General features: G+C 34.6%; 3 protein-coding genes across 8 annotated transcripts; all 3 read right to left on the bottom strand.

The window, feature by feature from the left end:
* Positions 1-26: 26 nt before the first annotated feature.
* On the bottom strand, positions 27-6665 carry LOC127169741 (phospholipid phosphatase 1). Its single transcript, XM_051117325.1, has 6 exons — positions 6313-6665; positions 3790-3941; positions 3418-3689; positions 2183-2240; positions 1649-1825; positions 27-1573 (listed from the first exon to the last, which is right to left on the bottom strand). Exons 1-6 carry the CDS (start codon positions 6422-6424, stop codon positions 1454-1456), a joined length of 891 nt encoding a protein of 296 aa, XP_050973282.1. The 5' UTR covers positions 6425-6665; the 3' UTR covers positions 27-1453.
* A 3155-nt stretch (positions 6666-9820) lies between these two features.
* Positions 9821-15053, bottom strand: csgalnact1b (chondroitin sulfate N-acetylgalactosaminyltransferase 1b). The gene is made up of 7 exons (XM_051116517.1): positions 14474-15053; positions 12815-13031; positions 12636-12737; positions 11741-11919; positions 10359-10447; positions 10179-10260; positions 9821-10104 (listed from the first exon to the last, which is right to left on the bottom strand). The coding sequence occupies exons 1-7, from the start codon at positions 15051-15053 to the stop codon at positions 9821-9823; spliced, it is 1533 nt and encodes a 510-aa protein (XP_050972474.1).
* Positions 15054-19989: 4936 nt separating this feature from the next.
* Positions 19990-25039, bottom strand: spinb (spindlin b). Of its 6 annotated transcripts, none has more exons than XM_051117329.1 (6): positions 24647-24865; positions 24222-24299; positions 23809-23896; positions 23676-23727; positions 22339-22823; positions 19990-20624 (listed from the first exon to the last, which is right to left on the bottom strand). In XM_051117329.1, exons 3-6 carry the CDS (start codon positions 23861-23863, stop codon positions 20431-20433), a joined length of 786 nt encoding a protein of 261 aa, XP_050973286.1. In that variant the 5' UTR covers positions 23864-23896; positions 24222-24299; positions 24647-24865; the 3' UTR covers positions 19990-20430. The 6 variants fall into 6 exon arrangements, with proteins under 6 accessions (XP_050973286.1, XP_050973284.1, XP_050973288.1 ...); XM_051117327.1 differs by having other exon boundaries at positions 24231-24299; positions 24647-24864; XM_051117331.1 differs by lacking the exons at positions 24222-24299; positions 24647-24865 and adding an exon at positions 24944-25039.

The following is a 25039-nucleotide window of genomic DNA, read 5'->3' as shown; positions in this document are numbered from 1 at the left end:
GTTGAATATCAATAACTACACCACAGTTGGTCTGGCAGAGCTTTAATTGCAAGAAAATCCTTTACAGTACCATGTTTCATTGGTTCGCACTAGCACAGCTGCCAATGAATTTAAAATAAAGCAGCAAAAAGAAAATTATTTTGTATATGATACATACAAAGTTACATATAAAGCTATTAAAGGCAAAAATTGTTATTCAAGTGCTTGGATATTTACAGCTTGTGGTCTCACCATAAATTCGAAATAACGAAAATGAAAAAAAGCAAAGTTAACTAAAAAACAACAATAAAATAACCATTTGCATCAACTGAATTAAATGCAATGAGACACTTTGGTTGCTCATATTTGGCCCATACCTTCTCACCTTTTCGTATGACGATTTGACACAAAATGTAAAAAAAAATTGTTCAAGCAACTGTAAACCATAGAAATAAAGTGTCTTACAGTCAAGTATACAATCCACTGGTTGTAAGTTTTCATTTAACATTTAAACAACCTTGGTGAAATAAGACATGTATACTTTATACAGCGCTCATATTATCTAACAGAAATGCTGGATTGTTTGATAGATGCATACGCTCTAAAAATAAAGGTTACAGCAATGCCATAGAAGAACCATTTGTGACCCATCGCCTTTAAATTTGTCCAAATTAAGTGCTTAGCAATGCATATTGCTAATCGAAAATTAAGTTTTGATATATTTATGGTAGGAAATTGACAAAATATCTTCATGGAACATGATCTTTACTTAAAATCCAAATGATTTTGGCATAAAAGAAACAATAATTTTGACCCATACAATGTATTTTTGGCTACAAATATGTGCTACTTAAGACTGGTTTGGAGTCTTTTCTTAATGTGAAGAATAATTTAATAATCTAAAGAACCTTTTTCCACTATAATGCAATGGAATGGTTCTGTGAATGTTAAAGGTTCTTCATGAAACCATCATTGCCGACGAAGAAGCTTTATTTTGATCTGTTTTGAGGTTGTTGAAAGACCCGTGTCATTTTGAAATCAAGTGGGAAAACAGCAAACTGGATTCCTGAAAGCCCAGTAGGACGTTTCTATCTGAAACACTCACTGTCTAGAGTGCACTGCAGCAAAAGCTCAATATTTTCAACATTTAGTGGCATGATGGGAATGTTTTCGTTCTGTGGTCTTGTACTGCACCATTCCCAATGATATCCATGATTCACTGGCACTACATTAATACATAAAAAAAACCCATGAGTTCTGAAATGGAAGCTAAACTGTCACACTGCCACATTCAGTGCAGTAACTGCGTAGAGTATATATGAAAATATTGTTGTGCTGCCACTGTCCATCTACATCTGTGCATTGTAAAAAATGACCTTTTCCCCTGTAATATTATTAAACATGAATGGGATTGCATGTTACTGTAAGAGTGGAAAATCCACTGCGACTCCTTCCATACACAGTGCGTTCTGTGTCACTCTGTGCTGCCGTAGTGGTTTGGTGGATCTGACGTCTCCTGAAGACTTGTGTGCGAGATCTCCTCGTCTTTATTTGACGTGCGTTTGTTGCTGAACAGATCGGATACAAAGAACACCTGCGTTGAGAGAGAGAGAGGTGTGTTGGTTACAGCATGTCATGTTTGTATTAATGAGCGTACGGCCTCACTTACAGTAAACAGTGCCACGGCGGCTCCCTGTATGAGTCCAGTGAGAACGTCACTCCAGTGGTGTTTATAATCAGAGACGCGTGACAGACCCACGTAAAGAGACGCGGCGATGAAAGAGAACTGGAGAGTCGGCCGAACCAATCGAGCCCAACCTGCTCTCAGTCTAGACTGGAGATACAGCTGTGAGGAGAAATATATTAGTATATAATACATATTTAGAATAATATATGATATACAGGTGTTATCTAATTAAATATGCATGGTTTCTAGGAGTGAAATGTATAAATCAGTGTGAATGAAATATGAACAAACCTTCGTAATACAGAGAGGAATAAAACTCTTTAAAGATACGGATTGAAACTGAAATCTACAGATGCGAATAGATAAAGTACAATAAAATAAACACTTAAATGTGTGCTTCAGATGCTTTCTTTCCACTAGTCTGAATTAAGACAGGTTAGTGCATAAAAAACACTGGTTTTGCCTGTAGCATCTCGCCTTAAATTAGATTAAATATTGTCATAAAAACACACTTACAGCGAGGAACAGCATACAGTACATGGAGAATGATGAGTGACCAGAATAAAAGGAAAGTCTGTTGGTAGAAGATTGTACATTAAATTAGCAAATCAGATGTGCCCAGAACAATGTTCTTTTCTAAATCAAACAATGCACTTGTGTTGCTGACATGACATGGCATTTTCACTGAGATATCCACAAGATACAAATGAACATAATTAATATTGTCATTATTTAAGGTGTAGTAAATGGTTAAACAGTTCTTTGTCCTACATGGACCAGTTGTTATAAAAGCTACAGTGTTTTCGATTTTTTACATTTTTGAGCCAAATGTCAAAACTGTCCTATGGTGTGACTGTCTCAAGCATGGTTCAATAAACCTAAACGTTTCAAAATTAAAAAGAAAAATAAATACCACTGGCATAATTGTACAAGTCTATTTTAGTAAATGGCAATCATTTTTTTCATTCATATATTTCTCAAAGTGTGGGAACTTGAAAACCATGTCCTCTGGTGTGACACCATATCCAGACTTTAAATCACCCAATTCCAGAAAAAAACTTTAATGATCATGTTACTGAAGCCTCCTGTCAAGCCCATGACGTGCACATGGTACATTTTTGTCTCAGAATTGTTCAAATATTTAACTTTTTTAGAAGTGTCACATTTTGTTGTCCTTTGGTGCGACACCCCTAAATCATATTTTTTAATTAAAAACTGCATGTTAAACTACATAATCATGGAAAATTATGCAAATGTATCTTGCTCACCGCTACTGACAGGTTAGCTCGAAATAGAAAGGTCGTTAATTGACACAAAAGGCTGAAATGTTCTATGGTGTGACACAAAATGTCCTGTGGTGTGACGGCTGTACTGTCTGATTTCTGATGCTTTTGCAGAAAACTTGTACTGTTATAAAGTGTCATGAAAATAAGTAAAAAAAAAAAAAAAAAAAAAAGGTGATACTTTGTTTTTGAAACAGAAAGAACTGAGGGAGAGAAATTAGTTGAAGAGAGAAGACACGGAAATACAGACAGAAAATAAACAGAGATCCACCAGAAGGGAGGAGATCCTACGAGAATGATGCCGAAAGTAAATAGAATCAAAATGATGGCTTAAAAGTGTAGCCATTTAATTAAAAAAAGTAATTCACATGCCTATGTGTCAACTACCCACTTGCAGATTAAAAGCAAAAGTGTAATAAATTTTACCTCTGAGTAAAGAAATGCATGATTGTATTGTTTTGCACTCACCGGCCTTCATTGACGATGACTGGATCTCCTGTGCATGTGAAGTTTTCAATATAACCAGATTTACAATCAATGAGGCTCCAGTGCGGTTTACACACAGTCAGGAAGTGCGGCCGCAGTCGGCCGATGGTGTATTTGGCGATGTCGGTCAGCGACTGGCTCAACGCCGCTCCAAACACGAAAGATCCCACGGCCTTGTACACACACGCTACATACTCATAACTGAGGGAAGCTCTGGACCGCAGATATATGGAAAAACACTCACCGAAGATTATCTGTGGTGCAGACACAAAAATTCATGAAGTTTTGATCAACTGTAATGACAAATGAAGCTCTGAAGATGAGTATTGGTTAAGAAAGCAATTGAACACTTACTACGAACAGTGCAAATGGAATCATTATTCCCATCAGTAACTGGTAGGATATGGTATCTTCTTTAAAGGGGTACCTGATGGAGTCATCGCTGCAGAAAAAGCCTCTTTTGAACGGCGTGTGCTGAATATTCAATATCGCAAATGGAAGTCCAGCTGCAACATAGACAGAAACATACAAATGAAGGTTTTTAGGTCTGTTTATATTACAACATGGGGTTTACTAAAAGCATTTGCAGAACCAATAAATCATCTCAAGTTTTGCTGAACAGACCATGATGTGTTGCTGTATGTTTCGTTAGTAGATACATTGTTGGAGAAGAACAGCATCTCAGTGCACATTCTGCTAAAGAGACGCCATAATGTTGTTCAAAAATAGAGGTATTCTGTGTCACCAGACTAGTCTTATTATTCTGGCATTCGTATACATCACATCTGTCAGGGAAATTCCTTACTGTGGTCATTAAATGAGTTAGGAATCACAGTCTCTCCACTAAAGAATTCTTTGCACACAAAAAATATATGCATTTATATGCATGATCCAATAATGCACATAATGCAAGACTAATAGTGGCTTGAGAATCTGTAATATGTCACATGTAAGTTTCACTAGCCTACTATGAATGCTTGAAACACTTACGATTGTGTAAAGAAATGTCCCAGCCAACAGGGAATGTTCTCAGAACGTTGCGCGAAGGTTTATGAACAAATGTTCTTCCAGTAACATTAATAGAACATTCATTCAGAGTTGTCTGATCTTTAACCTGTTTAATACCAAATTTTTCCCAGACATGAAAATATTCAGATGTCATTAGTCATTTTTTTGGAAAAATTGTGTTTTATGGTCCGTCACAATTGTTACCTGTGGGATAATGAGTGTATTGAATTAACATATTTCTGCAGTGATAAAAATTGTTATATACCTTAGCCCAGCTTTTTTAAACTGTTTGATCACATTTTATGCCTACTATTATGCATAAAAAACCTGAGATAAAAGACAATAATACATAATACAAAAATAAAAAAATACAACTATCAACGTATTTCAAAATTGTTACTTTTTTGTAAAATATAACATCAAATTTGTATATTAGTGCTACCAGTATTACAACATCAATATTGATTTTTTTTAATTTAGTGCAAAAATTTGTCATTGCAACATTTTAGTGTCATTTTCACTAACAACTGCAAATTGATTTGTATTGTATACCTAAGTTTACTGTTATCCCACACGGTCATTATTGTGACCATCAACCTGTTTACTCATTCTATGACCACACTCAACAAAACTGAATATATGTGAATTCATATTTTGATACTAGACACCTTAAAGAGAATGTGTACCAAAAATCTTTGTCATATCTTTATGTTAACATACTTTACTAGCTTTTCGTTTTGAAGCTTTGATGCAGCCATCATCTTCTCAAGGTGTAAATAGGAAATATTTTTACCATATTTGCAGGAAGTGCACTAAAACATCAGTCAGTAAGGTTTTTAGAGCTTTATAAATGAAAACCTTTTTTAAGGTCACTGTTGTGACCGGTGGAATTAAATGGGTTAATGACAAGGGTTTACGAAGGTAAATTTAAGACCAAGATAAGAAAATGGAAGGAAACACAATGTTACATTTGTTTTCTAGTGCAAATCTCTAAAGATTCGTAAATTAAGATACATTTACTTGACAAGATAAGAAGTCGTGTTTTCTGAAAAAACTGATCAAAATGACTTGTTTATGGTCAAAACAATAACAAATACCTGCAAGTGGGCCTAGAAAAATAAGCTTAACGCAACATTTAATGCCATGATTTTGTGAATTTAAACTTTCTGGTCTGACCCTTTAAGGCCTTAATTAGGTGAATTAAGACATTTTAAGACCATTTTAATACCCATTACTTACCCCTTGCTTCAGAACGGCCAAAAACCATTCCAAATAAATGTTCCCATAATGATAACAAAACGTTGCCTTAATGTTTTCAATAAGGTTTGCATAACATAACCAAAAAATGTTTTAAAAGAGACATGCAGAGAATGTTAAGAGAACGTTTAAAAATAACAAAAATAACAACATTCTTATATTTTTATTAGCTGGGCCACTTCTACAGTATGAATAGCCTATAATGTAAACACAAGTATCTGTGAACACTGTACTTTTATCTCTCACCTGATAAAATAAACTAAACAACTATATCTCGATACAAGCACGTATCATGTTTTTGTGCAATAATAGTTTGTATTGTAGCATGTACTGTAAATGTGTAGTGACGTATGAATAGCCTATATTGAGTATGCGTAGTAACATTTGAATATGGATGTGCGACTGAAATGATTATGAATGTTTCATCGATGTGCGGAACTGAAACAATGTTGCGCACCACGACACATTGACAGCTATGATCTGGATCTGAATCTGTAACAATCTGTAACAATAACAACGCAGATTTATTCAACAAAACCTCAGCTACTAAGGGAGGCCAGACATCTGTAAGAGTTTCCAGCAGGACTGTTTTGACTGTGAATGAACTCTTACCGAGCAGCAGACAGCCGACATCCACACAAATACTGAAGATTCCTTTGGTCTCGAACATTCTCAGCTCCGAAAACACACTTCTGGAGTCTTTGGAGAACTTACAATTGAGCATTTATTTACATCAGATAAAAGGATGCCGCTCTTTAACTTATTTACAGGAACGCATTAGTTAAGCCGGAGGTAATCTGTTCATCGAGCGAAGAAACAGGCGGCTGCTTTTCCAATCACTTTTTCCGTATTTTTCGTTATGAACAAGTGTGAATCATATGGGTTTCTGGCGATGGTCCGATGTGTGTCGCCGTTAGATCTCTGGTTACTTCATATCGCATGATGGTGAGGTCAATCCCTCCGTGTGTCAATCATCTGCAGGCTCCGCCCACCGCTTCCTCTTCCTCAGCAGAGTCACGTTCACTGATGCTTAAAATAGAGCAGAGCTTCTGCATTCGTATTTCATAACACTCCAAATACCATTTAAAGTTAAGTAAAAAGACCACATTTAGGCCAAGTCACCTTCTTTTGCATAGTCACTTACACAATACAGAATGTTTCAAAGCAGCTTCAATAATAAACAGGAAAATAACAATAACAGTATTCAAATGATTTAAATATCATTCAACAAGATTCAATTTCGGCTTTGTTTGATTAAGAGATATAAATACAGGTCATTTTGTTCCAGGCCCGGTTCCAGAACCAAATCACTGAGGGTGCTTCTGAAAATTGTGAGGGTGCTCACAAAAAATATGCATGGAACTGTATGAAAACGGTACCACCAAATAGGACTGAGTAATATAAATCGTCTACACTAGTATCGTAATTGTAGTTTCAACAAATGCCATCTAACATCAAGAATACACTGTGAAGGTTATTACTGCATGCTCATCTAGGAGCAGTTCACATGTCGCGCCTAAAAACGCGTTCTTTCCAAAGCGCTAAGTTACGCTCCCATGGCGTCTGTCGTTACTAGGCAACCATGGCCTACGCTCTCCATGAAGACAAGTTAGTTTCAGCAAATGATAAATTGCTTTCTAGCACTGCCCTGCTACAAAATGTATTTTACAAATGTCTATCCCTGTACAGCTATGATCAGCTGTTTCACCGTCTTGGCTGAGTTTTCAATGTTGTTTCTATAAAGGATGAAGCTGATTGGTTGGTTCGTGTCACATGACCCGAGGTGCGCTTTTAACAATTCAGCTTGTGTATTTATAAGCTTGTGTGTACGTATTAATTTGGCGAATTTATGTATGTGTGTGCATCTGTCTGCGTGTTCATTAATTTAAAAATTAATACGCTATTAATAATTTTATCTGAGGGTGCTTTTGCTTTTGTTTGGGGGTGCTTAGCACCCTCATGCACCCCCGTAGAACCGGGCCTGTTTTGTTCTAGTAATAGATTTAAATATCAGATCGTTTTGTATGAATAAGAGGTTTAAATATTGTCTGGTTTTGTCTGATTAAGAGACAAATATTGGTCTATTCTGTTTACTTAAGAGAGTTAAATATTGGTTTTTGTTCTTGTTTTTTTTTTTCGATTAAGAGACTTAAATATTGGTCTGTTTTGTTTACTTAAGAGACCTTAATATTGGTTGTTGTTGTTGTTGTTGTTGTTGTTTTATTAAGAGACTTAAATATTGGTTGGTTTTGGTCACTTAAGAGATTTAATATTGGTTGTTGTTTTGTTTTGTTTTTCAATTAAGAGACTTAAATATTGGATAGTTTTGTTTGATTAAGAGACTTAAATAATGATTGGTTTTGTTTGATTAAGAGATTTAAATATTGATTGGTTTTGTTTGACTAAGAGACATAAATATTGGTCATTTTGTTCTAGTAATAGATTTAAATATCAGTTGGTTTTGTATGATTAAGAGGTTTAAATATTGTCTGGTTTTGTTTGATTAAGAGACAAATATTGGTTGGTTTTGTTTGATTAAGAGACTTTAATATCGGTTGGGTTTGTTCTAGTAATAGATTTAAATATTGCCAGGTTTTGTTTGATTAAAAGACATAAATACCGATCAGTTTTGTTAAATTAGGAGATTTAAATATTGGTTGTTTTGTTCCATTAAAAGATTTAAATATTGGCGGGTTTTGTTTGATTAAAAGACAGAAATATTGTTTTGTTCAATTAAGAGATTTTAAATATTGGTTGTTTTGTTCACTTAAGAGATTTAAATATCGGTTGGTTTTGTTCAATTAAAAGACTTAAATATTGGTTGGCTTTGTTTGATTAAGAGACTTAAATATTGGTTAGTTTTGTTTGATTAAGAGACTTTAATATCAGTTGGGTTTGTTTGATTAAGAGACTTTAATATTGGTTGGGTTTGTTTAAGAGACTTTAATATCGGTTGGCTTTGTTTGATTAAGAGATTTTAATATCGGTTGGGTTTGTTCTAGTAATAGATTTAAATATCGGCAGGTTTTGTTTGATTAAAAGACATAAATACCGATCGGTTTTATTAAATTAAGAGATTTAAATATTGGTTGTTTTGTTCCAATAAAAGATTTAAATATTGGCGGGTTTTGTTTGCTTAAAAGACAGAAATATTGTTTTGTTCAATTAAAAGATTTTAAATATTGATTGTTTTGTTCACTTAAGAGATTTAGATATTGGTTGGCTTTGTTTGATTAAGAGACTTTAATATCGGTTGGGTTTGTTCTAGTAATAGATTTAAATATCGGCAGGTTTTGTTTGATTAGAAGACATAAATACCGATCGGTTTTGTTAAATTAAGAGATTTAAATATTGGTTGTTTTGTTTCAGTAAAAGATTTAAATATTGGCAGGTTTTGTTTGATTAAAATACATAAATATTGTTTTGTTCAATTAAGAGGTTTTAAGTATTAGTTGTTTTGTTCACTTAGGAGATTTAAATATCGGTTGGCTTGGTTTGATTAAGAGACTTCCATATTGGTCAGATTTGTTCGATTAAGAGACTTAATATCGGTTGGGTTTGTTCGATTAAGAGACTTAATTATTGGTCAGATTTGTTTGATTAAGAAACTGTAATATCGGTTGGTTTTGTTTGATTAAGAGACATAAATATCAGTCTGTTTTGTTTGATTAAGAGATTTAAATATTGGCGGATTTTGTTTGACTAAAAGTCATAAATATTGGTATACTTTGTTCGATTAAGAGATTTTAAATATTGATTATTTTGTTCTAGAAAGATATTTAAATATTGGTTAGTTCTGTTTGATTAAAAGATTTATATATACTGATGTCAGTCAGGTTTATTTGATTAAGTGATTTGAATGTCAGATCATTTTGTTTGATTAACAGATTTAAATGTTTTGTTCTTTTAAGAGATTTAAACACTGGTCAGTTTCGTATTAATAACATATTTAAATGTTGGTTGGTTCTCTCAGTCTAGTAAGAGTTTTAAAAAATACTTATAAAACAAACTGAATTTCTACATAACTTCGTGTCCTTCAACTCAAAAACAATAATTAATTTCTATATCAATAAAAATTCATATTTCATCATTGTCTTTGAATAATTGTCAGATCTGTTCCTCATGACTTGATATTGTGCTGGTTGTATTTGTGCAGATGATTGTCGATCTCTTGGTGGAAGATCATCTGTCCCAGCTGACTGTGAGACGCCTCATTCAGCGCTTTGGTCTGCAAACACAGTTTAAGCGCCTCGCTGGATAAATGTGCGTGACAGACAGTTGGATGCCACAAGTGAAACAGGTGGCGTGACGGAGCGCGAACCACCATCAGATTGCTGTGCAGGAACTTCCTGTAGAGATGAACATCTTCTGTAGCTCTGCCTTTTGCAGAAACATCAAATCCACCTTAGAGTAAACACAGAAGATCAAACACACAGATCTGTAAAACTCAACCACATGGCAGAATCTCACTGTATTACCTGTGTTAATGAAATCTGATCTGTACTGACACGTCATCCCATAATCAACGTCCTTCCAGAAGCCAAAATCTTTCCTGATCACCTGCCAATGAAAGCACATTTTCCAAAGATTTAAGTTGTAGTTTTCAAAATTAAAAAAAAAGTTAAACTGCAACTTAGACTAAATAAAGGAGATCTTACAAGCTGATCTTGAGCAGAAGGGATGTGCTGACCATAGATGATCTCTGGATTATACAGGCTGAACATCACTGGATAAAACACTTTTTTACCTGTGAAAGCACATGCACACCTCACAACTACACAAACACAAAGTCTGAAGAGTTCAATGGCGCCCTCTTAAGATTAATAACAGCATTGTTTCCGACTCAAATCATGCTGTGTAATGAATTTGTACATCTGCCATCTAATCGGCAATACAAGATGCCAGGATTTAATGAGTGAGACTAAAACATTCTTTTGTGCATCAAGCTGTCCTAGAATTGAATAAAGCATTAACAACAACAACAACAACAACAACAACAAAAACATTGTAATTGTAATATCTTAGATTGTAACATCTGGTGATCCATGTGATAATAACTGTGAATAAACATGCTGTCACGCAAGAATTTTTTCAGACTTCATCTGACAATATTGTATAAATAAATAAATAAATAAATATTATCACATATATATTCTGTCTTTTATGGTCCAACAGTCTGACACAAAATTATATATATTGGCTTTACAGAAATATCTAAATATAAAAAAATAAAAAAAATAAATAATAAAATAATCCATAAAATATGAATAAATATATACAAATATAATAACTGGTGTAGAAACACTTAGAAATTGCTAGCAAATTTCACATTTAACTACAAAAAAAAGGTAAGTAAAGCACTGAGTAAAACACAAATTTTGAAATAGAAAGTTTGAAATAGCATTTTCTTGTCAAAAAAAAAAAAAACACAAAAAAATCCCTAACTTTCAGCGAAAAGAACAAAGTTTTAGTTTTTAGTTTGACAAAAAATTAAAAGTTGTCGTAAAGATAAAAAAGAAAATTTATATTATTGATTGTATCGTCATCGTTTACTCTCATTTAAAACAAAACTGGCTATATAGCATGTTTTTTTAGACTTTTCAGCTATGACAACAGATCATATTTGGGACCACAAAACCAGTCTTAAGTAGCACGAGTATATTTGTAGCAATGATCTAAAATGATCGATTTTTCTTTTATGCCAAAAATCATTAGGAAATTAAGTAAAGATCATGCTCTATATGCATTGCTAAAGACTTCATTTGGACAACTTTAAAGGCAATTTTCTCAATATTTAGATTTTTTTGCACCCTCAGATTTTCAAGTAATTGTACCTCGGTCAAACATTGTCCTATCCTTACAAACCATACATCAGATGATGTACAAAATCTCAATTTCAAAAAATTCACCCTTATGATTGGTTTTGTGGTCCAGGGTCACATATAATGTCTCTTGTAAAAACAGCTATACCAATGCATTAGGTATTGACTTGATGACTTGATATTATTCTACGAAAAGATGGTTGACAGGTGTTCTGTACCTGCTTCTGCGTTCATACGGCACGAGTTCAGGAACTCTGCGCCAAACCGAACGTTCACATCACAGAAAAACAGGAGGACGTTGCTTCGCTTCCAGGCTCGAGCGCCGACTTGCAGGCCTCGTCCTCTGGAGAACGCTTCGTTCAGATGGATCAGCGTCAAGTTCCGGTATTTCATTCTCCTGCGGGACAGAGACTGTTTCATCATCATAACTCACTTTGTTGTGATGCAGCCCAAGAAACTCAATGAAATACATTTTTGAAATTGAAACTTAAGTTTCATATACCAAACAATATATTTCAGGGTGAAGAAAATACATCATTCAGTATACAGTAACCTACATTTAAGATTCATTCATTATTTATTTTTATTCAATTATGTTATATGTTCACAAATAAAGTCTTCAAATGTGACATATGTGAAAGTATTGTCTTAAATTGAAGTGTATAGAGAGCAAAATGTTTTTTCAAATGCTTTTAAAAAAACGTGTATATTTTTAAATATATTTCAAAGTATTCAAAAACAAAATATATTTTAATAAATATATTTCAAAACACATTTTAGCATTTTTTTTGCCCTTTTTTGCTGCATGGGACTACCAGATATTGGGCTAAAATTCACTTAATTTTTAATTTTATTATTATTATTATTATTATTATTATTTATTTATTTTTTTTAATTATTTTTTTGCAAAAAACACGTAATATATTAAGTCATTTTCCTGCATTTTATGTGTACTGAAATTATATATTTTTCTTTTTTTATTTTTAATGTATATTTTTAATGACCAAAAAAAAGATACAATTACGTAAATATTTAGCATTTACATTTTTTGTCCTTTTTTATTTCAACATTTTGTTTATTTGATCTTTATTGCATTTATTTAATTGTATCTACCTTGACACTGCATCCAGAATTCCTTTCACTTCATTCGTCTTTTCATGCCCAAAAAACACCACGGTGAGATGTGTCCGTCCATCCTGACGAATGCAAACATCACTAAGACACGAGGAGAGAAAAATGAAGCATCACATGACATGAAAACTCACTGACGGTCAAAAGAGGTTTGGTTTTACCTGAAATGTTGCATGAATTGTCTGAATGACTCCACTGTGTCTGCTAGTGGTACGATTATATTGATGAGGATCTGAGACGCGTCCATCAGTTCCTCCTTCACCTTCATCAGCGGAGCAAACGGACGGAAGAAGACCAGCCTCCTGAAATTTGGAACACCGTTTTCTCTGAACGTGAGATCATATAACGTTCCTTTGTCCCTCTCTGTGCGTAAGATTCCTGCCATTAAAGAGAAATTACATTTGAAGTGGCTACTTTTAACAACATGCTGCAACATGGTAAATAATAGATCTAATGTAATTTTATAATAATATACTCATAAATGTGCACTTTATGGAAGTGAAAAAGAAGTCATAATTTACAGTGAAAAAACATAAATTGACATTTGTCACTCACATTGATGGTTTTATACTGAAATAACTGTTTCTTCTTAGTTTTTTGGCATCAGTTATGCTTTCGTGTTATTAAATTTGTATTGCATTCTTTTAGTGTAATGTGTGTTAATGATGGTGTTTTGTGTTTGTGTTTATGACACTGTGTGCATCTATATATTATTATTTATCGCAGCTTATGAAAAACCACTTGTGATTAACTGATTCAAGATTTTGTAGTTTTGAAGTGTTTTTGTCATTATATTATAAAGGAAAAAATTGATTTGAGTGATTTAATATATTAACATTAGTTCAGTTAATGAAACATGTTTTTACTGTAAATTTAACAATTAGTAAAATGTTGCTACACTGCAAAATGATTTTCTTACACTTTTCTTACTTGTTTTTGTCTTGTTTTCCGATGCAAATATCTACAAATTTCAAAAGTTTTTGCTTAAAACAAGAGAAAATATCTGTCAGTCCTATTCAGAAAAAAGTATATATTTTCAAAAATATTTTGAAATAAATGTTAAATATATAAAAACTGGCAAAAATGTATATATATATTTTAAAACATATATAAAAAAAATATATCTTCTACCAATAAGTGACCCTGGACCACAAAACCAGTCATAAGGGTACATTTTTTGAAATTGAGATTTATAAATCATTTGAAAGCTGAATAAATAAGTTTTTTATTAATGTATGGTTTGTTAGGATAGGTCAATATTTGGCCGAGATACAACTATTTGAAAATCTGGAATCTGGAATCTGGAATTTTTGAGAAAATTGCCTTTAAAGTTGTCCAAATGAAGTTCTTAGCAATGCATATTGCTAATCAGTAGTTCTGATATATTTACGGTAGGAAATTTACAAAATATCTTCATGGAACATGATCTTTACTTAATATCCTAATGATAATTTTGACTCATACAATGTATTGTTGGCTATTGCTACAGATACACCCGTGCTGCTTAAGACTAGTTTTGTGCTCCAGGGTCACATATATTTTTTGTTTTTCCTTTGAATTAAGTTGATTTTTCTGACCCCATTGGCAGCTGTTTTTCTTGTTTTAAGCATAAACTCACTTCATTCTGATGCATTTTTCAGAAAACAAGATTTAAAGTCATCTTGCTTCTCAGGTAAATTTTGATTTAAGAATGCTAGACTAAATTCTGAGGAAGAAAATAAATGTTTGCATCAAATTCTGGCAGCTAAATTTGTCTTTCAGGCTACTACATTTCTAAACAAAGCCCTAATATAATCAGCATTGCTTTCTAAGAGTTTGACCTTCATAGAAGTGTTGAGGAGAGTAAATCCTGCGCTGCTGCGAGTCTCTGAGTTGAGGTTCATTCAGCAGATGCAGCGCCGCTTCTAACGCCCCGTTCATCTCGTTCTTGCGGTCCTGACGAAGCGGACTTTCCACCGGGAGTCGCGTCAGTCCGGTTTCCAGCTGATAGACCTGGCGCAGGGTGAAGGTCTCGAACGGCAGAACCGCAAACTCATTCGGCAGCGGTTCTCCTGTGAAGATCTTGCCGGCCCGTCTGAGCTGCTTCCGCATGAACTCCTCCAGCTCTGACTGGTTCTGCTCTTCATGCTCCAGCGGGAAGATCACAGCGGATCTCTGCAGCTGTCTGCTCCTCTCCTGCAGCTCCGCTTTCAGCTGTGAGATCAGTCTGGTGAGGTTTGTGGTCTGCTGAAGATACTGGCGCTCGTGCTGGTGCAGTAAAGACTCGTAGGCATCTTCATCTGTTGGATGTCCTGACCGGGTTTGGATTTGAGACCTGCAGGCCTGACGATACAGGAGCAGAACGAAGCAGAAGAGCAACGCAGCAATGACACGCTTTCCTAGAAACCATCGCTTCAGCATGACTGACTGCTGCAGGAACAATAACTCCACCAGTGCTTTTAATTCTGGTCAAATAATGCAAATTTTCACAACTAAAGATGATATTTCAGGAAAAACGTGATGTGTTTTCATCCATTGCTTTGGTTCAGAATCCTCTGGCTTTTCTTGATGTTTTCAACAATCGCAGAATTTCATAGAGACTGCATCTGAAATCACAAACACAAACAGGTGTCAACGTGATTTGGTTGTCATAAATGATAAAAAAATACATAAATACATAAAATATGAATAAATATATAAAAATATAAAAATAGGTGTAGAAGCACTCAGAAACTGGTAGTGAATTTCACATTTAACTATGAATAAATGGCAAGTAAAACACTGAATAAAACACAAATTTTGAAATAGAAAGATTAAAATAATATTTTCATGTTAAAAAAAATCCCTAACTTAACCCTAACTTTCAGGGAAAAGAACATATAGTTTAAGTTTTCAGTTTGACAAATTTTAAAAACTAAAAGTTGATGTAAAGATGTAAAATAAAGAAAATTCATATCATTGTTATCATCACAAACAAGTGTCAGCATGATTTGGTTGTCATAAACTGCACTAATAAACACAAATTAACCATTAAAAATGATAAAAGTGAAGATAAATTCTGTCTGCAGCAGGGTTATTACCATTAATTAAAACTTTTTGAACTGAAATAAATTATTAAATAAACAAACTTTACATTTAGTTTAAGTTGAAGCACAAAAATAACCAAGCCTAAATAAAAAATAAAAATTAATAAAAATATGTATTTAATTAAGAAATAATAAATTCAATAAGAAATAATGAAATTAATAGTAAATAAAAATGATAAAACAACAAAATTATTTAAACAATTACAACAACAAAAAAAAAGTTAAAATAGAAAATAGAAAAAATTTAAAATAAAACTATAACAGTATGACTTAACACTGATATGCAACAATATTTACTGAAATCAGTTTTGTGTTAAAACAGACACACATGCTCTAAAAGAAATCCAACACTTGTTTCTGACTATTTTGTGCTGCCGATTCCAAAAATAGTGTCTGTTTTGCTGGAGCACCTCACACTTTCTCACTAAATATGATGCATTTGACAAGCATTTATAAGGTGAAATAGTCTTGTATTTTGCCTTATTCAGCAGAAAAACACCACGAACACACGATTCCTGTCTAAATCTGCCACATTACATCTATTTGATCAATTCTAAGCCTGTTTTCACATGCATGACATTTTTCAATGCCTGATCCTGATTTCAAGAACAGAAGAAACTTATGTTTCTACTTTTACTGCATCCAAACAGCCAGACAAAAGCACAAATATTGTGAAAAAGAGCTTATCTATAAACTTTTATGTAAAGTTCATTGACAATAAACTGTATATTTGAACTTTTTTTCCATTCCTTTGCAGATTGTAAGTTAATCATACATTTTGAATTTTATTTATTTTATTTTTTTTACAGTTTATACATATTTAAATTCTGAAAAATCTTTTTCTTATTTTGTGAAACTGTATAGGTAAAGTTTTCATTAATATTTTGGCTCAGCATCATCAGCATCATCAAATTAGTTAATATTAGACCTTTTTTTTTTTTTTTTTGCAAATCGCCAGAATGTTTTCCCAAGCTGTGTAATGTTTGTCATACTATTTTGCACATTTTTCATCTCCTTCCCTTACGAAAATTACCCATGATTTTACTATAGTAAAAGTTTTTTTTTTTTTGATTACCATTAACTATAACCAAACTTTTACTACAAATACCATGGTTAAACTATGGTTAGCACAACCAAATATGTGGTTATCATGGTTTAACTGTAGTAACCATGTTTGTTTGTTTGTTTGTTTGTTTTATTTGTGGTGAAACCATGGTTAATTTTCGTAAGTGATCATAAACTGATTTGAAACATTTCAGATCATTATTTTCTGTTTTCGTAAAATTGTCTGTAAATACTTAACAATTTCGCACAAAAAATGCAACGTGATTGTAAAAACACTATTTTATGACGTTATATTTAATAATGATACACTGCATTCCTTTTTAAAATGATTTAACCGCATTTAATAAATCAAGCCAAATGTCTACTTACTGCTGTTGATCAGTTGCGTGGGTAATGTTCAGATTCGGCTCATAAATGTAAGCTGCATTGAAATGTTTACCCTATCCAGCATGTTTGCACATTACCGGTGGGTTCCTGAACGGATCCTCTGTGTGAGAGAGCCGCTCAGTGCGCGCTCTGTTGGGCTCCGCGCGACTCCTCCCATCACAACTATGAAAGACCGGCTGTTCTACAGGTAAGAGTTAAATTCTTGAAAATGAACGTATAGTCCCTTTATAATCAGATCGGTAATATATAGGCTACTGAACGAGCGGCGAGTGGATTCAAATGCCTCTGGTTGTCTGTTGTGTTCAGCACATCTGTATCTGTTTATATTCTGTGTGTTTTTTTCTTTTCTTTTGCTTTGTTTCTGTGTTTATAATTGTACTGCCTCAATGTTTGTACTGCTAGAAAAGCGCTCAAAAGTTCCATTCTAAAACAAACGATTCGGATTATGAACTCCGAAATCCGTTTCTGAATTAAAACATTCACGAATTTGCTTCTAAGTCCATGAACCAAAAGATTTGCTATAAGTCCCGAATCAAACGATTTGCGATATGCACTCCGATGTCCCGATGTGAATCAAAATATTTATTTCGCCGGAGTCCCCATGATACACGCTCCGAAATCCCAGTTGAAACCAAATGATTCGCGGTTCACGTTCTGAAGTCCTGATGTGAATTAAACGATTCACAAAATGCGCTCCGATGTCCAGATCTAAATCAAATGATTCGCGATACGCCTCCGAAGTCCCTGTTAACACCAAATGATTCATGATTCGCGTTCCGATCGATCTGAATCAAACGATTCGCAATATGCGCTCCAAAGTCCTGATCTGAGTCAAAAAGATTCATGAAGTTGCTCCGAAGTTCTGATCAAAATCAAATGATTTGCAGCTTGCGTTCCGATCGATTCCTAGTATGCGCTTCAGAGTCTGGCTCTGAATCAAAAGATTTGCGAAGTAGTCCCGATATCAAATGATTCGCGGTGTGCGATCAAAGTCCGTTCTGAATCAAATTTGCGGTATGCGCTCTAAGTCCCGATCCGAATCAAACGATTTGCAATATGCGCTCCGAAGCCCATTTCTGAATTAAAACATTCACGAATTTGCTTCTAAGTCCATCAATCAAAATATTTGCTATAAGTCCCAAATCGAATGATTTGTGATACACGCTCCGATGTCCCCATCTGAATCAAAGTATTTATTTCGCCGGAATCCCCATGATTCACAATACACACTCCGAAGTCCCTATTAACACCAAATGATTCGCGATTCACGTTCCGATCGATCTGAATCAAATGATTCGCAATATGTGCTCCAAAGTCCTGATCTGAGTCAAAAAGATTCATGAAGTTGCTCCGAAGTTCTGATCAAAATCAAATGATTTGCAGCTCGCGTTCCGATCGATTCCTAGTATGCGCTTCAGAGTCTGGCTCTGAATCAAAAGATTTGCGAAGTAGTCCCGATATCAAATGATTCGCGGTGTGCGATCAAAGTCCGTTCTGAATCAAATTTGCGGTATGCGCTCTAAGTCCCGATCCGAATCAAACGATTTGCAATATGCGCTCCGAAGCCCATTTCTGAATTAAAACGTTCATGAATTTGCTTCTAAGTCCATGAATCAAAATATTTGCTATAAGTCCCGAATCGAACGATTTGCGATATGTGCTCCGATGTCCCCATCTGAATCAAAGTATTTATTTCGCCGGAATCCCCATGATTCACAATACACGTTCCGAAATCCCAATTGAAACCAAATGAGTCGCGATTCACGTTCTGAAGGCTCTGAATCAAAAGATTTGCGAGGTAGTCCCGATATGAAATGATTTGTGATGTGCGCTCCAAATCCGTTCTGAATCAAATTTGCAGTATGCGCTCTAAGAACAGATCCGAATCAATCGATTTGCAATATGCGCTTTTAAGTCCGGATCTGAATCAAATGAATCACAAAGTTGTTCTGAAGTCCCGATCTAAACTAAATGATTTGTGATACGTGTTGCTCCGAAGTCTCTGTCTGAATCAAACGATTTGCGATTCGCGCTCCGAAGTCAAAATTAAATGATTTTTGATTCCCGTTCCAATCGATCTGAATCAAACGTTTCGTAACATGTGCTTCGAAGTCTGGCTCTGAATCAAAAGATTTGCGAAGTAGTCCCGATATCAAATAATTCGCAATGTGCGTTCAGAATCAAATTTGCGGTATGCGCTCTAAGACCAGATCCAAATCAAATGATTTGCAATATGCGCTTTTAAGTCCGGATCTGAATCAAAAGAATCACAAAGTTGTTCCGAAGTCACAATCTAAACCAAATGATTCATGATACGTGCTGCTCTGCTCCGAAGTCCCGATCTGAATTAAATTAATGATTTGTGATTCGCATTCCAATCGATCTGAATCAAATGTTTCATAATATGCGCTTCGAAGTCTGGCTCTGAATCAAAAGATTTGCGAAGTAGTCCTGATATCAAAGGATTCGCAATGTGCACTCCAAGTCCGATCTGAATCAAATTTGCAGTATGCGCTCTAAGTCCCGATCCAAATTAAATGATTTGCAATATGCACTCCAAAGTCCGGATCTGAATCAAAAAATTTGCGCAGCTGCTGTGAAGTCCCGATCTGAATCAAACAATTTGCTATTCGAGCTCCGAAGTCCCTATTTGAACCAAATGATTCACGATCCAAAGTCCCAGTCTGAATCAAACGATTTTTTGTACTTGATTATAAAAATGTAATGGCAATTTCTGATGGAAAATTGTTTTAACATTACATTTATTTCAGTGTTGTCAAATAAATGAGTCAAACTGTTTTTTGTTTTTCACTTTTTAATCTTTAATAAGGACAAACATAGAAAGTAGAAACACAATGATATGGAGAGGGAACCTTTATGAAGTAGCACTTCTTATCCTAAGTCAGAACGATCTCAGAAGAGAGAAAGGCACTATTTACAATACAAGGAAACAGAGCTGAATCTCTTTAACGGCAAACAACCAAACTAAACACAAACTCGTAGTATAAAAATATATCTGTGTCTAGGGACAGAAGCTCACGAGAACTAACAAAACAGGCTCATTTTATTCTCACACGCATCCATGTGTTTGACACAACAGTTGAAGAGAAAAAAAACAAACCAGGCGCATTAAATTCTCAAATGGCATCAGAAGCTTTCTACAGAACTTACATTTATTAACAAAAGTGAAACCCACTGAAAACACAGATTTCATTTAAGTGAAAATGCCGCTGCGTGACGACAAAGGTCTGAGCGGAAAGTTATGATCCGACCATGTCGTAGACGTAGATGTGATAGTCATCATCGAACTTGATAAAGTAAACAGACGGTTTGGCCTGAACCTGCTGGATGATGGTGCCCATCCTCTGCGTGCCGTCCTTATTCATACACTCAACCTGCTTCCCAACCAGCGTGTCGCACACTTCACCTGGCTCTTTGAACTCTGCCGGATCATCTGATAGAGGAAAGCATTTAATAATAAACATTCAGATTAGTCCGGCAGAATCAAAGATATGAGTTCAATATATTTATTTGATTAAAAAGGGGAAAAGTCACAATTGCCCAAAACTGACTCTTAAAAATAAAGGTTTCTGAACTGGGTTTTCACAGCAATGTCATTCAAGTATCATTTGTAGTTCTCCAAAAAAAAAAACTTTTATTGAATAGTTACTTAAATGAACATTTTCCCCCCTTACACTCTTAAAAATAAAGTTTTTTTAATTGGCATCAGTGGTTACATTAAGAACATTTAACATCCATGGAACCACAAAAGGTTCTTTATAGTGCAAAAAGGTACTTTAGATTATTAAAATATTATTCATACTGAGAAAAAAATGGTTTTTTTAAGAACTAATCACTGAAAGGTTCTTTGATGAACCAATAATGAAATAAATTACTATGAAACGCCTTTTGTAACCTTTATTTTTATGACTGCAGAGTCAAGAGACTGATTCATGACACTGAATCGGTTAGAGAGTCATTTGTTCACGAGTCAGTGCACTGTAGTCATTACACAGATTCAAATTGTGAGTTTGACACTGTTTGAGGCTTTTAAACTGATTCATGACAAGGAATTAGTTAGAGAGTCATTTGTTCATGATTCAGAATCCGCTGTTCACACTGTAGTCATTAGATTGATTCAAATTGTGAGTTTGACACTGTTTGTGAGTCTTCTTGATATATTCATTATAGTGAATCGGTTAGAGAGTCATTTGTTCATGATTCAGATTCCGCTGTTCGCACTGTAGTACTCAGATTCAGATTGAGTTTGAGACTGTTTGTGAGTCTTTTTGACTGATGCATTACAAGGAATTGGATAGAGAGTCATTTGTTCATGATTCAGACTCCGCTGTTCACACTGTAGCCATTAGATTGATTCAGATTGTGAGTTTGACACTGTTTGTGAGTGTTCTTGATTGATTCATTACAGTGAATCTGTTAGAGAGTCATTTGTTCATGATTCAGACTCCTCTGTTCGCACTGTAGTACTCAGATTCAGATTTCAAGTTTGAGACTGTTTGTGAGTCTTTTTGACCAATTCATTACAGTGAATCGGTTAGAGAGTCATTTGTTCACGAGTCAGTGTCTGCTGTTCGCATTGTAGTCATTACACAGATTCAAACTGTGAGTTTGACACTGAATTTTTTAAACTGATTTATTTCAAAGGAATTGATTAGAGTGTCATTTGTTCATGATTCAGACTCCGCTGATCGTACTATAGTCATTAGATTGATTCAAATTGTGAGTTTGACACTCTTTGTGAGTCTTTCTGACTGATTTATGACAAGGAATTGTTTAGAGAGTCATTTATTCATGATTCAGACTCTTCTGTTCATGCTGTAGTATTCAGACAGAATCAGATTTTGAGACTGTTTGAGTCTTTTAAACTGATTCATTACAAGGAACTGATTAGAGAGTCATTTGTTCACGATTCAGACGCACGTTCGTCATTAGACTGATTCAGATTGTGAGTTTGACACTGTTTGTGAGATTTTTTGACTGACTCCTTTCAGTGATCAGTTCTTAAAAGAATCATTTTTTCTTAATGTGAAGAACATTTTAATAACCTGAAGAAAGTTTATGCACTATAAAGAGCCTTTAGTCGTTCCAAGTTCTTCGTTGATGCTGATAAAGAAGCTTTATTTTTAAGAGTGAACTGACTTGCTCACCTGAATCCGGAAGTATCCGAAGGTCTCCGTCTTTATAATCCTGCAGCAGCTGGTACATGTAAAGCATGGGATCTTTCTCATACGTAATGAAGAACCAAGCAGGCATGCTGGGAGCTCTGGAGAGCACCAAACCCCTCCACTCATCCTTCGAGCCATCATCCGTCTCAAACAGGTGAACCACCGGCCGTCCCAGCAGCTGGTCCGCGAGACGAGAGTCACTCATTCGAAACGAGGCGATTTCCCCGGGTGAAATCTCCAGATTCTGAACCCTCTGATCTTTGAAGATCTCCAGGCCGTAGACACAGTCCACTCCGTCGTACTTAATGAGGTAGAGAGATGAGTTGACTGGCACTTGGACTAGTACTGTCCCTGTCCACCAAGACACCGGACTGTAGACGTCTTCCTTCCATTTGTGTTGTATTCGACAGCCCACAATGCTTTCACTGGGAGACTCGGCGGGACTGCAGTGATGCATGTGTTTGTGCCTGACAAAGCACAAAAGAGGGCGTTAAAACATAAGGAAAGAGCTTCTATTTGCTCATTCTAGCTCTGACTGTTTCTAATAGATTATTAAATTAGATTAAACTAACTCTAAAACTAAGATACAAAAGACTAAAATTATTGTCTTCAAAACAAAATAAAATAAAAATTAAAACACGTTAACTAAACTTAGTTTTCATTAGTGTTGGCAAAAAAATAAAATATTTTATACATAAATAACATATTTCTCTTAAATATGGGTGCAAAAAAATCCAAATATTTAGAAAATCACCTTTAAAGTTGTCCAAATGAAGTTCTTACCAATGCATATTACTACTCAAAAATTAGCTTTTGATATATTTACGGTAGGAAATTTACAAAATATCTTAATGGAATATGATCTTAATATCCTAATGATTTTTGGCTTAAAAGAAAAATTAATCATTTTGACCCATACAATGCATTTTTGCCTATTGCTACAAATATACCCGTGCTACTTAAGACTGGTTTTGTCGTCCAAGGTCACATATTTGTTTTCATAATTATTAAATCTCAGTTATGTCAGGTAATAAGTTAATAAGTTTTTATTCTAAATCGTTATTCAATTAGAAGGTCTCTAGAAGGTAATCATTAAAATAAAATTATAAATGAATAAAAAAAAAAATACTAAAAAGTATTTTGGTATGTATATAAAAAATAAAAATTATAGTATTTTTATAAAAATAAAACGTTTTATTAAATATAAAAAAATGTTATATTAAATATAAAAACTAACAAAACTTTGAGGAGGAATACCAAAACTAAAATTCAGATAAAAAAAAAAAACAATACTACTATATAATGACACTGATACTCACTTGTGAGAGCTCTTTTTCTTCATCATAGACCGGCCACCCGACACACCACGAACTGATCAAAACAAATCATTGGTTTATTTGGTAATGCATTTAGTTCAGGTTTTTTTTTTTACCATACAGGTGAGGTTCTCACCTCCAGTGTCTTTGGAGCGATGCTGGTTCATGCGGCTCCTGTACGGACACTCCATCAGCTCCAATTAAATCAATCTCTGATGATCCTCCTGTTTAAAGACACGGGTTACTTATCAAAATCTACTGACTGCCCTAGCTAGACAACATTTTGAGCATGCACTAACGAGAAAAGCAACCAAAACTTGTTAATGTGCCATGGTACTTTTTTTAAAGTACTTTGGGGTAACATGTAAAAACCAGGGTACAACACATCAATATTAAATAATGTGCATTAGAAACAGCAAATGAATGAATCAGTGCTTATGAGGAATCACATCAACGTTTGAAAAAAGGAAATGAAGTGAACTCCAGCAAAACACAATGTAAACACACACACACCCACATACACATTTACACTCAAACACACAAACATACACAACTCACTGTCCGGTTCTCATTGCAAACTTGTGTCTCGCTCCTTCACGCTGTTTTGGCTTTAATACTGCACGATTTCTACAAATAAACAAATTAATTCAGCAGAAGTTTCTCTCGAGAGCGCATTTCCACCGCACAGCGCGGGTACGAGCAGGCTGGCGAGCGCGCGCCTCATTCTACTATACACAATACAAACAAGCACACGTGGTATAACATAACTCAAGATTTAATGTGTTTGAAATGAGAGATTTTCTCAGTAAATACAAAAAATGTAATTATTTAGATCGGTTGTGTTTCGTGTTCTCGTGTCGAGTTAAAATGGTTTATTTTATCTTGATTTTATCTTCTCTATTTTGATCAGAATTCGTTTGTATACAAATGCAAACATAAATTCAAAACATACCGAGCAATTAAAATACGAATACCTGTCTTGTTTCACGTGTTCTACACAACTGTAAATAATCCTGAAATCAAGTGAGAATGAATGAATTTGTGTTTTTAAAAATAAAAAATTAAATGCATCTGTGTTTTTGAATCAGCTGTAGCGCCGCCTGCAGGAATGTCTCCGACACTGAGAATCAAATGTTTGAGAATCGCTCTCATAAATGATCCGATGCATCCAGAGAATCTGTAACTACGCTGTTTTGTCAGTAATACATTTTATCGCACCTTTCACCTCTAAATAATATAACTCTGTGAACGAGGAGTGAATATTTACATACGATTTTCAGATCCACGAGGTATTCGTCAATAAAAGACTTTTATTTTGAAGTTAACACCCGCAGACGGAAGCCGGAAGTTGGTGTTGAGGAATGTTC

The sequence above is a fragment of the Labeo rohita genome, chromosome 8 (genome assembly GCF_022985175.1).
Source record: "Labeo rohita strain BAU-BD-2019 chromosome 8, IGBB_LRoh.1.0, whole genome shotgun sequence".
In the NCBI taxonomy this organism is placed as follows: Eukaryota; Metazoa; Chordata; class Actinopteri; order Cypriniformes; family Cyprinidae; genus Labeo; species Labeo rohita.
This window is presented reverse-complemented; position numbering and strand designations above follow the sequence as displayed.

What these genes read in the sequence shown, in the direction of transcription:
- LOC127169741 (XM_051117325.1), bottom strand. Translation starts at nt 6,424, where the DNA reads ATGCTCAATTGTAAGTTCTCCAAAGACTCCAGAAGTGTGTTTTCGGAG. An exon ending in TTCCATTTGCACTGTTCGTA is followed by an intron (nt 3,690 to 3,789) that starts GTAAGTGTTCAA and finishes TCTGCACCACAG; the next exon opens with ATAATCTTCGGTGAGTGTTT. An exon ending in CCGCCGTGGCACTGTTTACT is followed by an intron (nt 1,574 to 1,648) that starts GTAAGTGAGGCC and finishes CTCTCAACGCAG; the next exon opens with GTGTTCTTTGTATCCGATCT.
- csgalnact1b (XM_051116517.1), bottom strand. Translation starts at nt 15,053, where the DNA reads ATGCTGAAGCGATGGTTTCTAGGAAAGCGTGTCATTGCTGCGTTGCTC. An exon ending in CAATTCATGCAACATTTCAG is followed by an intron (nt 12,738 to 12,814) that starts GTAAAACCAAAC and finishes CTCGTGTCTTAG; the next exon opens with TGATGTTTGCATTCGTCAGG. An exon ending in CCGTATGAACGCAGAAGCAG is followed by an intron (nt 10,448 to 11,740) that starts GTACAGAACACC and finishes GTGCTTTCACAG; the next exon opens with GTAAAAAAGTGTTTTATCCA.
- spinb (XM_051117331.1), bottom strand. Translation starts at nt 23,863, where the DNA reads ATGGAGTGTCCGTACAGGAGCCGCATGAACCAGCATCGCTCCAAAGAC. An exon ending in TCGCTCCAAAGACACTGGAG is followed by an intron (nt 23,728 to 23,808) that starts GTGAGAACCTCA and finishes TGTTTTGATCAG; the next exon opens with TTCGTGGTGTGTCGGGTGGC. An exon ending in TCGGATACTTCCGGATTCAG is followed by an intron (nt 20,625 to 22,338) that starts GTGAGCAAGTCA and finishes TTCCTCTATCAG; the next exon opens with ATGATCCGGCAGAGTTCAAA.